This window comes from Populus alba, chromosome 10 (assembly GCF_005239225.2).
Source record: "Populus alba chromosome 10, ASM523922v2, whole genome shotgun sequence".
Taxonomy (NCBI): Eukaryota; Viridiplantae; Streptophyta; class Magnoliopsida; order Malpighiales; family Salicaceae; genus Populus; species Populus alba.
In genome coordinates this window covers 12,951,790-12,965,149 of record NC_133293.1, presented here as the reverse complement: position 1 = coordinate 12,965,149, position 13,360 = coordinate 12,951,790, and the positions used below count along the sequence as shown (strand labels likewise).

General features: G+C 35.4%; 2 protein-coding genes across 2 annotated transcripts; both read left to right on the top strand.

The window, feature by feature from the left end:
• The first annotated feature begins 3,313 nt into the window (after positions 1-3,313).
• LOC118057887 (protein DETOXIFICATION 16) lies at positions 3,314-6,710 on the top strand. The gene is made up of 8 exons (XM_073411923.1): positions 3,314-3,696; positions 4,482-5,026; positions 5,123-5,209; positions 5,305-5,361; positions 5,524-5,762; positions 5,926-6,044; positions 6,160-6,269; positions 6,593-6,710. Exons 1-8 carry the CDS (start codon positions 3,394-3,396, stop codon positions 6,708-6,710), a joined length of 1,578 nt encoding a protein of 525 aa, XP_073268024.1. The 5' UTR covers positions 3,314-3,393.
• A 2,032-nt stretch (positions 6,711-8,742) lies between these two features.
• Positions 8,743-12,348, top strand: LOC118057885 (ATP synthase subunit beta, mitochondrial). The gene is made up of 9 exons (XM_035070613.2): positions 8,743-9,335; positions 10,015-10,090; positions 10,181-10,269; positions 10,441-10,558; positions 10,648-10,751; positions 10,844-11,002; positions 11,105-11,329; positions 11,418-11,729; positions 11,932-12,348. The coding sequence occupies exons 1-9, from the start codon at positions 8,856-8,858 to the stop codon at positions 12,046-12,048; spliced, it is 1,680 nt and encodes a 559-aa protein (XP_034926504.1). The 5' UTR covers positions 8,743-8,855; the 3' UTR covers positions 12,049-12,348.
• Positions 12,349-13,360: the final 1,012 nt, after the last annotated feature.

Genomic DNA, 13,360 nt, shown 5'->3' with positions numbered 1-13,360 from the left:
GATAGAAAAAACGCTCTTGAGATTTAATTTTCTGCTACCCTTTTTCGTCACCAAATCAGGAAATGGCAAGACATGAAAACAAAACTTTAGAGTATAGACAAATCATAAACGGTACAGCCAACGAATGATCATCCTAGTGCTTGCCCGTATAGTTGAGGTCTTCATGACAATTAGTGTATTTTATTGTCCTTTTTTTTTAAAGTGTTTGAAAATGTAAATTATTATTTTTTTAAAGTGAAAAGCATGTAAATAATTTTTTTTTATTTTTTAAAAAATTATTTTTGAGATCAACATATTAAAATGATTTAAAAACATCAACAACATATTAATTTAAAGTAAAAAAAATAAAAAAAAATTTAAAATATTTTTAAAAAAACACTCCCAAACAAGCCCTTTAAATAATTGTCATATTGAATTAGAAGTTGTTCCACCTTTTCTACAATCAGTAAAGTTTAAAAAGTTGGCCGGGATGCTCGGGTGATGAGATTTTTATTTTATTTTATGTGCAGTAAAAATACTTAATTTTTCTGAACAAAAAAATATTGAAAATATTGGGATTCCCTTGCACTTAAAAAAAAACTTTAACTTTGATAGTGAGATTTTAGACGTTTCACCTTGTTTTTTTTTTTTTTTTTTTTCCCAATTAAGTGGGCTCGGGGGCATATTACTATTTACTTTATAATAAATATTATTGAAAAAAGTGATTGATGTGTATGTGCTGCACATGTCGGCGCTTTGGTTGTTGTTGCGGTATTCAAGCGAAGTATAGTGGTCGAATCATCTCAATGCCTTCTCCTTCACTAACTAACGCGTGTTCGTTTTTTATTTCATATTTCAATTTTAATTATTATATGTTGTTTTATCCACTTTAATTATTTTTTTAAAATTTTTTATATAATTTTTTATTGATTTTTAATTTTATCATTCAATCTAAATTTATAATATTTTTTTTTTTCAATTTGTTTCTCATTATGTAGACTTTGTGATTTTATTTGATTTATTTTATATCAAGTTATTCTAATCTCGTGGCATGAACTATAAGTTTAGCAAGTTATCTAAATTTGGCTCGTCTCTTATTACCAAGTTTACGTGTCTATCATGTTAATTTGGATTGTCTCCAATCATTTTTTTTTTTTTTCATCCTTTTAAAGTTTTTTTTTTAAGTTATTGTGATTTTTTTTTTTAAATAATATGTTTATTATTGTTCTCTATTTTTGTTTTATTATCTTATTAAAATAAAACTAACATATTTGACATAGTCACGGCTATAGCTCCAGTCATAGATTTAAAAAAAATATATATTTTTGAGATACCTAAACATTATCAATTATAAAAAAAAAAAAAAATACAGTCCTGTGGCGTAGAACGAGCTCACATCTAGTCATTCACTAAAAATTATATATGGACACAGCAATACAAAATAGAATAGAATAAACTTGTTCATGTTGGTAATTTTAGATGGATTTATAAAATCAGAAAAAAAAATCTATGAAATCGTATATATAAGAATAATTGAGAATGATATATCACTTAGCACGTTGTTTTTGTTGTTGTTTTAACAGAAGGGGGCACAAGATCCAGAGAAAAACAAAAACTAAAACACTTATCTAAAGTTGTCTATACTTATCTAGTCGTTATCCAAATTTTGCTTAATATAAAGTGGGGGAGTCTTGAATATAACTTACCAAGTTGTCACCCACTAATTTTAACTCAAGAAGACAGCATGAAACATGACTACCGCTTAAGATATATATATTTTTAATTATTATATAGAAAAGGAGAAGAAGAAGAAGAACATCTAATTTAGCCTACCCCATATATAATAATATTATACTATTAGACAAACACTCATGGTATATCATTTAAACAAATCTTTGATTGTATTAAGGTTTTTTCAAATCCTCAAATTAGCTTTCTCTCTCTCTAGAAAACAAATTATCATCAAGAAAAAGATTTAAAAAATTAAAGATTGTATTAGGTTTCCGATTCAATTTTTTGTCCCGAAAGATTTCAACAAGAAAAAAGAAGGTGTTCAGTAGATTTGACATTACAATCTAATCATATTTTTAATTAAATTCTTTTTAATTTTATTTTTTTTTAATTTTTGAATAAATTTGATACGAATATATCTAAAATAAATCTAAAAAATAACAATCACGAAATAACGTTGTTTCTCGTCATTCCATGGAGGTCAGTTCTCGAATGAGATGGCAAAAAGTGTCATAGCATCAAGGGGTTTTCATCTATCGCCAGACCATCTTTGGCTGATCTAGCTTAAATATGATGGGGTTTTCACTACAACATGTATAAATAACTTGAATGTCTCTGTTATGCTCTGACATAAACTTTCCCTTCCACCATTTTTTTGCAAAAAAATTATCTGGGCATTCAGAGGGAGCACAGCAAGAACATTCCAAGTATGCTCCATTGGATCAAAAACACCAAGCCAACCAATGAGACCTAGACAGTAGAAGAAAGCAGTTTTGATAACTACTCACAGAAGAACTTCATGGCATTTTTTTGTTTTTGCTTTTGCTTTGCTTTGCTTTCAATTAACCTGGCACTAGCTGGATTACTGAAACTTAGTTGAGTTAAACAAGTTCCGTCACATCAAAGTTTTGATTGGTTCAGCTAACCACCTAACATGAATCAAACTTTAAATCTCGAATTTTTCAGATGAATTTACCGAACCGGATTTAACAGTTAAGGCAAGGTTCTTAGTTTTCGACGTCGCAGGAGCTGTAAGAATTAAAGCAGAATATATGAAAAAAATCTAACCGAGCAAACCACTTGGGTCTCGAACAAAGCGAAAAACCAGTGGAGGTAGGTGGCAGCAAGCAGCCGGAGAAACATTAAAGCCAAGAGAAAGCTCAACAACATAACCTGGGTGGAAGAAAAAATTAACACACGGAAGTACAGATGTAACAAAACGGTTTCTTACGAGTATTAACGGACAGTGCTTGTTTTTTATTTGGAGTTCTTTTTTCCCTCGATATGTCAAGTCGACCCACAGAGCAGGTTCTGACGAAAAATTAAATTCTTTTTTTTTTTCTTGGATCAAAAGTAACATAAATTGAACTCAAGAAGCGTTAAGCTACACCTCCTGTGAAACAAGAAATTTCAATCGTTACCTTTGAAGATTCATTCTTAATTTTCTCTTAGGCTCCGTTTGTAAGTTTAATAATTTTGTTGTGCCGAATAAGTTTTTTGGTGGGTACCACTCATGCTAATCGTGTCCTTCAATACGTGCCAGTTTTGGCAGCCTTAAATTAACAGCTTTTTTTATTATTCTTTGCCACAGGTGCTGATGTATTTGCCTTGCTATTGTATTATATTATATATTCAATAATCAATGTGTTAGGTGTTTCTCCTGCACTCTCCGTTGACTCACAAATGCCAAGGAAGATGGAAACTGGAGCGGAAAAATCAAGTCTTGAATCACATCTGATACTGAACCAAGAAAGAAGCCATGGAGTTGATGGGGAGGTATCTCAACAAGGTTGTTTTTGCAGAGAGGATTTTATTGGCGAAGCAAAGAAGCAACTATGGCTTGCAGGGCCTCTTATAGCAGTGAGTTTGCTGCAGTATTGCTTACAAGTAATATCGATCATGTTTGTTGGTCATCTTGGCGAGCTCGCTCTTGCTAGTGCTTCCATGGCATGTTCCTTCGCTTCAGTTACTGGTTTCAGTGTATTGGTAGGTGAATTTTCCTAGTTAATTTATTTTCTGTGGTGCTGGTTCAGTGGCGTCTAGATCGTGTTGGAACTTGGAACAGTGTTCTGTTTGCACCTATCACTAATATAATAATGATGAGTCTCCTCTAGGAAATGGGCCTGAGCCACTTTGTGGGCTCCTAGAAAGGTCCTGAATTCCACCTTAGAAATTGCTGGGCCTTAATTCCATAATATTTAGTCCTCTAGGGAAAGAGAGAAACTCATGCTTTCAAGTAAGCTTCACTTTACCGGTCTCCCCCGGGGCTCGCTGGCTTGTGTGCTAATGCACAAGCTGTCTGTTATGAGTTCGAAGGCTGGTAGAGAGAGTAGTAGAAGAAAAGTAGTATATTTCATTGTTGATGTGTTGACGAGACTACTTTACCCAAAAGGGTGTTTTTTATTTTATTTTTAAGGAGAGGTTGAGTTTGGGTCCGAGTTGAGCTACAGAGCACATACTCATTGGCTCCAATGTAAGAAAGTAGTCCAAAGAGGGACTCCACGCTGTTTTGACAAGATTGGTTTATTAAAAAAATATAATTTAATTGATGAGGTTATAAGTTTGTTTTCTAAAAATTATTAATTAAATTTATAAATTTTAGAACCACAAAAACTTATATGATTGTTAACTTTAGAATTTATGGAACTAGTCAAGAAAAATCCAAACTCATTGGAATACCTACACTAATTAAAAAAATAAAATTATATATTCAAGCCAACCTTAAAACTGATAGTTGTGATGTTCTTTTTGAAATCTTTTAATTTTTGTAGCTAGGAATGGGAAGTGCATTGGAGACGCTGTGCGGGCAAGCCTATGGTGCCAAACAATACCACATGCTTGGTATTCACACACAGAGAGCAATGCTAACACTCCTAGCAGTAAGCATCCCTCTAGCAATCATTTGGTTTTACACTGCCACCCTTCTCTTATCTTTAGGCCAAGACGCTGAGATTTCAGGAGGAGCAGGGACATTTAACCGATGGATGATTCCAAGCCTATTCGCTTACGGCCTGCTTCAATGCCTTAACAGATTGTTACAAACCCAAAATAATGTTTTCCCTATGATGCTAAGCTCCGGGGCCACATCTTTGCTGCACATTCTTGTGTGCTGGGGTCTTGTTTTTAAATCTGGACTTGGAAGTAAAGGTGCTGCCTTGGCGATTACTATTTCGAATTGGATTAATGTGTTTCTGCTAGCAATATATGTAAAGTACTCGCCTACTTGCGCGAAAACTTGGACCGGGTTTTCAAAAGAAGCTTTGCATGATATTTTCAGCTTTGTAAAGCTTGCAGTTCCTTCAGCGATCATGATATGGCAAGTTCACGTTTGAGTACTTGAATTAAAAGGTTTTGTCAACTCTAAGGTTTTTTTTTTTATTCATTTCTTGCTTGTATAAATGTTTTTGTATAGCTTGGAGTATTGGTCATTTGAGATGGTGGTTCTGCTATCTGGTCTTCTCCCAAATCCCAAACTAGAGGCATCTGTGCTATCAATAAGGTACTTCTTTTGTCAAATTCTCGAGTTCATTTTATAATCAGCTGCATAAACATTTAATAATCACATCTTTGTTTTTTGTTGTTCAATTACCACAGCCTTAACACATGTTGGATGGTCTATATGATCTCTGTTGGCCTTGGTGGAACCATAAGGTCAGTTTCCATCTTATATTTTTGTAATGTTATAGCTTTCTATCAAGTTAATTCCCTTGCTATCAATGAGATTGAGGCCCTCCTCGCTTCTGAAAAAGATCAAAATCCATATTGAATTTTGACGATATTGGTTTGATGGTCCTTGACCTCTCGCAATTCTAGCACAAGAGTATCAAATGAACTGGGGGCTGGGCGCCCACAAGGTGCACGTTTGGCTATCTGTGTTATGATCATCATCGCCCTGTCAGAGGGTGCAGCGGTTGGAATTACTACAATTTTGGTACGCCATGTATGGGGAAATCTCTACAGCAATGAAGAAGAAGTGATAACATATGTTGCTAATATGATGCCACTGCTAGCACTATCTGACTTCTTGGATGGATTCCAATGCGTGCTTTCAGGTCCGCATTTCTTATGACAAGCGCCTTAAATGAACTTATCATTCATTTTTCTTTTTCTTTGTTGCACACAATCTATATGCAAGCTTCAAGACTATTTCATTGTCAAGCATGTATACTTTTTCGAATTTGTGGTCATTATTAGCAAGTTCATTAATTTGTTTAGGAGCTGCAAGAGGATGTGGGTGGCAAAATCTGTGTGCATTTATCAACCTTGGAGCTTACTATGTTGTGGCAATTCCTTCAGCTGTTCTCCTTGCTTTCATCGTCCATATTGGAGGCATGGTAGATCCCCATCTCTGATCTTTTGCTCTCTCTCCCTCTCGGAAAGTGAAATAAGCATGTTTTCTCACTCAAATTTCATTTTTGTTCGTACTTTTCTATTGTTATGTATTATCAGGGGCTTTGGATGGGGATCATATGTGGCCTCGTTGTGCAAGTTGTGGCGCTTGTTTCTGTAAATGCATGTACAGATTGGGATCTGAGAGGTAACTCTTTTATCCTACCCGGGTTGACTACATAGAAGTGACTGTAAACGAACTAGTAGTATATAGAAAATGAAGGTGAGTATTATGCCCTGGTTTATTTTTTCTAGCCTAGATTAGCGCTTCTTGATTTGCAGCTCATATGAACTATAAATCCTTGGCTTTCTCGAGATGTTGCTGCATCTGGGCAGACACTTTTCAAAAAATCTTCAGTTGTTAGAAGTTGGATGAGCACCCTTGATCCCATATTTCTATGGCTGTATTCTCTTTTTTTCAACAAGATCATTTACAAGTTGCTTTTCTGATAAGAAAAACCAGTTAAATAAAGCTTTTAATTTAATTTTTCAGGCAGCTAAAGCCATCAGTCGAGTCGAAGAAACTGGCATTGACTCGCATGGAACATAGAGATGGGGTGCCGAAACAAGAGATGAAACAGGTTGTTGTCCATGGATTTGAATATCACTGAGATTTCAAAGCAAACTGTTGCCTGATGTCGAATGCCTGTTCACAAATTTTTGCGGGGCGTGACGATTTCATAATTGAGGCTCTACCTGCTCGCAGTCAAGGAGGTACTCTTCCGCTACAATGCGAAGTTCTTTCCTGGAACGAGCAGCATTACCAGTTCTCCAAGCAAACTCTGCTGTCTAGTATAGTTGACATAACGATGCACGTATTTTCGAATCTTTAAGAGAAATATTGTTGAAAAGTTTGTCTTTCAAGAATTGAGATATAAGAATAGAAATGACGAGAGAGAATAGTAAATCAATCACATAGGACCTTGTAAACCAAAACAAATTGTAGCATCAGGTGAGCTTGTCTCTCTGTAGATAAGTGATTGTAGAATATTTTCAGGACATTTAATCCCATAGTAAAGTAGAGAACATTGCATAGCAGAAAGAGGATGTACTTGCTTATTATAACAGTCAATCTAATTACCTGTTTGTTTGAAAAAAATTGATTTTTTTTTTTTTTTTTATGATTTTGGATTATGATATAAAATTAATTTTTTTTAAATAAAAAATATTATTTTAATGCATTTCTAAATAATATTTTAAAAAATAATTATTAGTATATTCTCCAACATCCCATAATTTTTATATATATAGAGTTCTAGAATATCTGAAATTATAAAACGACGACTCTAGACAACATAGATTCGTGGCTGAATATCTAAAATTAATTAAGAGGAGATTAAAAAAAAAGAGGAGTAATTTTTTGAAAGCTTACTTGAATAAATAATTGGTTTTTTTTAATAACTTGGTAGCAATTGACGCTGTTTGAGCATTCTTTGCCATCCCACCAGCTTGCGTGCCCGCCCTGAATTATTTACAACAAAGAACGACATAGCACTATGGTTGCAACTCAGGGCTAATTAATTAATTCATTGACGATTTAGCTACTATTTTTTTTTTTAATTTCAATGAAACAAAAATTAATAAGGCCTTATCTTGTAATTTCGCACAGCAAAAATTAACCAATTAGAGAGATAATTATCAAGAAATCAAAAAAATACTTTAGGCATGATTTAAAAAACCGAAGAGTACTTTGGCAATTGGCTGAAACATACACATCGAACTGTTCAATTATTATTTTTATCAACCTCGTCGAGTTTAATTGCATTTGTATTCAATATCAGAATGTGAATATCATTATTGACACGTTTTATATAACATGAGTAGTTATGGCCTGTGCTTTTGGATTTGGTGTAAAGGCTAAGTAATGGTACCTTTTACGGTTATAATGTAATAAAAATAAAGTTTTAAAAAATTATAAATTATAATTTTTTATAATCAAGATTTCAAGAATTTTTTTAATGAAATTAATTAACCAAAAACTTATATATTATGATTATGTGTATGTTTAAAATTGTGATAAAAAGTTAATTTTTTAAATGTTTTTACTTGAAAAAGTATCAAAATAATTTTATTTTTATTTTTTTAATTATTTTGAAGTGTTAATATTAAAAATAATTTAAATTATATATATATATATATATATATATATATTTTAAATACAACCTCAGTCTCAAACATGCAATGAAGCACTCTCGTCGCTTACGAAGTCTGGGGTTCGACCCCTCTCTTTGTCTACAACCAGCTGCTTGGGGAGCACTTGCCACTCGATGCAAAAAAAAATTAGTCTGGGCGAGCGCTTAGGATACCTTTAATTATACCCAAAAAAAACATGCAATGAAGCAGAAAAAGAAAAACTTTATCTAGCCAAACACGACGCCGTCTGGAGCCTTCATCGAATTTCCTTTACCTCCTCTCCTCGCCCCGTGTGTTCCTTGAAATTATCAACAAATTCGTATCACCGACTCCTTTGGCCAAGGATGACGTCTATGTGCCATACGCCATCGTTTCACCCCGTAACAACTAACAATGAAAACACAGTCGTATAATTCTACGTGTCACCCTTAGCAGCATCATAATTTCACCAAAAAAGAGAGAGAGCAAAATCGAATATTCCCATATAAGGATGAGTCAGGGTAAGTAAGTGGCAGTAAAGCGGTGAATCACGTCTACTATTATTTGGGACTTGAGAGTTTATGAGCTCACACTCTCTCACATACCCTAACATTTCATCTGTCTTTCTCTGAAGCCCTAACCAAATGGCTTCACGCAGACTTTTATCATCTCTTCTCCGATCGTCTTCTCGCCGATCTATCTCCAAATCTACTTTATCAAGTACCAATCCTAAGGTCTCTGCATCTTCCACGCGCCGCGCGTCTCCGTACGGTTACCTCCTAAACCGCGCGGCTGAGTACGCGACCTCTGCAGCCGCCGCATCGCCTCCATCACAACCGCCTCCTGTCCAATCGGAGGGTAAGAAGGGAAAGGTCATCGACGAGTTTACCGGGAAGGGTTCGATCGGGCATGTGTGTCAGGTTATTGGAGCCGTCGTGGATGTGAAATTTGATGAGGGTTTGCCTCCGATTTTGACCGCTTTGGAGGTTCAGGGTCACTCAATCCGGTTGGTTCTTGAAGTGGCCCAGCATTTGGGAGAGAGTGTTGTTAGGACTATTGCTATGGACGGTACTGAAGGTTTGGTCAGAGGCCAGCCTGTTCTTAACACTGGATCTCCAATTACTGTAAGCAAATTTCTGAATTTTTTTTTTTATATTATGTTTGATTTTAAATTTGATGGTATCTGATGAGAAATTTTGGGACCTTTTGTTATTCTTCTGATTTTCTTTTTGGAGTATGTGATGACTTGTTTGATGATAGGCATTTGTTTTGATAGTATATCTGAGTGTCTGGTTGCTAGAATTTCGGAAGCAAATCAATTGAAAGTTCGGGGTCTGGGAAAGAAGAAAACTCTGGCAATTGAGATCCGTGATATTTTTTTGTTTAATGTGGTTCAATTTTTAGCTCAGGACTATGTGAAAAACTGAAAGTATTTTTTTTAATGATTTTTTTACTGGAAACCAAAAAAAAAAACAGAGAGATTTACTTTAGTAGAATCAACTGTGGATTTGCGTGTTTCTGGATTTTATATAACTGTTTAATTGTTTTTTGGGCTGTGGATCAAGGTTTTATTTGAGATGTGGTTGCTGACATTGGAAGGATTACATCTTATGTATCTATCCTTATGCATTGTTGTGTCCTTTATATTTTTTTTCTGTCGTTGACTGCTCTGGTTTTGTTGGCACTATACCTTTTGGTTTTGATATGACCTTTTCTGATTTTCATACTCTTCCTTGTGCCTTGTCTCTGTCAAAAGTTGGGTATCTTTGAAGCTGATTTCTTCATTTGGCATGTCCTTAATAGGTGCCTGTGGGTAGGGCCACTCTTGGTCGCATCATCAATGTCATTGGAGAAGCCATTGATGAGAAGGGTGACCTCAGTAAGAGATAAACAAACCCTAATCATTTGATCAGTATAGAATACTATTATGATGTGAGATTTTTTAACAACTATGTTTTAATCCTTGCAGAGACGGAGCACTACTTGCCTATTCATAGGGAGGCTCCATCTTTTGTTGAGCAAGCAACTGAGCAACAGGTCCTTGTAACTGGTATCAAGGTATCTGACACATGTATAGTCTTCTATAGAATTGTAGTTGATGCCAAGGCTGTAATTTTTTTGTCCATGTTAAAAACAGGATGGATTTTGTCACCATGCTTCATTTACTTTGATGCTGTTAAAACTTGATCCGAGCATTTGGAATTTATGTTCTCTTATTCCTCATTATAGGTTGTTGATCTCCTTGCACCATACCAAAGAGGAGGGAAGATTGGACTGTTTGGTGGTGCTGGCGTGGGAAAAACTGTGCTTATTATGGAACTTATCAACAATGTTGCAAAAGCTCATGGTTTGTTTAGTTCCTACAGTATACAAAATTTTGTGTTTACGTTTGTTCTTTTCACATTTTGCTGAATATTTCTTGTTTTCTGGGATCAGGTGGTTTCTCTGTCTTTGCTGGTGTTGGTGAACGTACCCGTGAGGGAAATGACTTGTACAGAGAAATGATTGAAAGTGGTGTCATTAAGCTAGGAGATCAGCAGGTTAGTGCTATTGAACATTCATGTGTTTGGATATTTTATTTTTAAAGTTAATATTTACTGAAACTGTTTTACTTTGTCTTCTGTTATACCAGGCTGAGAGCAAATGTGCTCTTGTGTATGGTCAAATGAATGAGCCTCCTGGTGCTCGTGCTCGTGTTGGTCTCACTGGACTTACTGTGGCTGAGCACTTCCGTGACGCTGAAGGGCAAGATGTGCTTCTATTCATTGACAACATTTTCCGCTTTACCCAGGTAGAATTGGATGCCAATGGATTTCTGGATAAAACACCTTAACTTGTCACTCCCTGTTACCGAGTTACAAACTCCTTTATTTTGCTCTTCTTTGTTCTGCAGGCTAACTCAGAGGTGTCTGCCTTGCTTGGACGTATCCCATCTGCTGTTGGTTATCAGCCAACCTTGGCTACAGATCTTGGAGGTCTTCAAGAACGAATTACAACAACCAAGAAAGGTTCCATTACTTCTGTTCAAGCTATTTATGTGCCTGCTGATGATTTGACGGATCCTGCCCCTGCCACAACTTTTGCTCACTTGGATGCCACAACTGTGCTGTCAAGACAGGTGTGATTATAATTATTTGAAGTGGGCTAGTAATCAAAGCAATTGTGTTACAATGATAATTGTTATATTGTCACTCTTTACTGGACAGATTTCTGAGCTTGGTATCTATCCTGCTGTGGATCCCCTTGATTCTACATCTCGAATGCTTTCACCTCATATTTTGGGTGAGGAACACTACAACACTGCTCGTGGTGTGCAGAAGGTTCTTCAAAACTATAAGAATTTGCAAGATATCATTGCCATTTTGGGAATGGATGAGCTCAGTGAAGATGACAAGCTGACGGTTGCCCGTGCACGTAAAATTCAGAGGTTCTTGAGCCAGCCCTTCCATGTTGCAGAAGTTTTCACTGGTGCTCCTGGAAAGTATGTCGAGTTGAAGGAGGGTGTACAAAGCTTCCAGGTGCTTTTCCTTCTCGTTGGTCCTTTCTCCCTCACTATATCCTTTGACATGTGGATACATGAACTCACAACTTGGCTCTGCCTGCTAGATATTTATATTGCATTTGCTATCTAGTTTGACAATCGCTGTCTGGATGGATGATGCAGCTTTAATAATCATAAATTTAATTTGGTGGCAATTCTGTGTTTTTTTTTTTTGTCAGGGAGTGTTGGATGGGAAATACGATGACCTTCCAGAGCAGTCATTTTACATGGTTGGTGGTATTGAGGAGGTTATTGCCAAGGCTGAGAAGATTTCCAAGGAATCTGCTGCTTCTTAAACAGGCCATCTTTTTTCTCCTTTTATTCTCATAAACTGATTTTTGCGAAAATCAATAATCAAGGTGGTGCTGTTGATGCCAGCAGCAGGGTGTTCATTTTTTGAGATCAAATCTGTTACGATTTGCAATTTCTGTTTTAATGCTATTGTAGAGTGTGGAAGAGGAATAGAACTGAGACCTGTCCAGCCAAACCTCCTTTTTTCATGTTTGCTTAAATAAGGGGGAATCAGAGGGGGTGAACCTGTATATTTTCCGCTTTTATCTTCAGGACATCAAATATCAGTTAACCCTTGAAAAACATATTTCTGACTGAGTTTTGTTTTAGGTATGACGGTGGTAGTGCTCTCGTTTGAGTTTTTTATTGGGAAATATATTAAAATAATATATATTTTTTAAAAATTTATTTCAATAAAAAATTATATATAAAAAACTAATTTTAAAAAATAAAAATTTTTGAAAGCGTTTTATTTAACATAAAAATAAATATGGTTGTACGGAACAGTTTTTGGTCTTAATCAGAATTTTAATTTGCCTTATTTATTGGAGAAGACTATGCGAGCATGGGCTCTTGTAATGGTGTGCCACGTAGAGAGTGTTTGGCATTGCGTTTCGTTAAATTTTGAATTTTTTTTTTTTTTTTTTTTTGCTAAAATTGAGTTCGGTTTTGTACTTTTTGGATCGTTTTGATGTGCTGATGTCAAAAATGATTTTTAAAAAATAAAAAAACATCATTGGCATGCTTTTCGGCACGAAAAGCTATTTGAAAAGCAATCGCTACCACACTACCAAACACGCTCGTAATGTTCATAGCGTGGTTCGTGGACTGGAGCCGCGAAGTGTATGCAAAAGATTTGCCCATATTGACAGCAGGCACAAGTTCGTTGGCGGCTGGTCTGATGGTCATCATGCTATTTGTTAAATTGTGTTTTTCACGTCTTTTTCACTGCTAAAAATCTTTTTCAGTTTCAGAGTAAAACTAACGAAAGTTCCTGGTAGCTTGGAGCAAAGGTCGTCTTAGAAAGTACAGGTTTCGGTTCCATTCATGAGTGGAAAGTCTTTTAGCGTGTAAGAATTTGCAACACGTGTAGAATGAAAGGAGAGTTATTGTGCGTTTGAATATGAGCTATTGATTTGAAAAAAAATTGATTTTAATAAAAGAAGAAGCTGTAAAACAAATATTTTCAAAAAACTTTATTTTATCCTAACAAAGGAATTAGTTTCTCGAAACAAGAAATAAAATAAACAAGTCAGATAAATCCAAGCGGAAATTGAATGAATTGGAGTAAACCTGATCTGAGAGTACCTGCCACTC

Excerpts from the sequence above, each read along its gene's own strand:
- LOC118057887 (XM_073411923.1), top strand. The coding sequence starts at position 3,394 with ATGCCAAGGAAGATGGAAACTGGAGCGGAAAAATCAAGTCTTGAATCA. Across the intron at positions 5,027-5,122 it reads CCTTCAGCGATCATGATATG|CTTGGAGTATTGGTCATTTG; the intron begins GCAAGTTCACGT and ends GTTTTTGTATAG. Across the intron at positions 6,270-6,592 it reads AACTCTTTTATCCTACCCGG|GCAGCTAAAGCCATCAGTCG; the intron begins GTTGACTACATA and ends TTAATTTTTCAG.
- LOC118057885 (XM_035070613.2), top strand. The coding sequence starts at position 8,856 with ATGGCTTCACGCAGACTTTTATCATCTCTTCTCCGATCGTCTTCTCGC. Across the intron at positions 10,091-10,180 it reads TGATGAGAAGGGTGACCTCA|AGACGGAGCACTACTTGCCT; the intron begins GTAAGAGATAAA and ends TAATCCTTGCAG. Across the intron at positions 10,752-10,843 it reads TTAAGCTAGGAGATCAGCAG|GCTGAGAGCAAATGTGCTCT; the intron begins GTTAGTGCTATT and ends CTGTTATACCAG.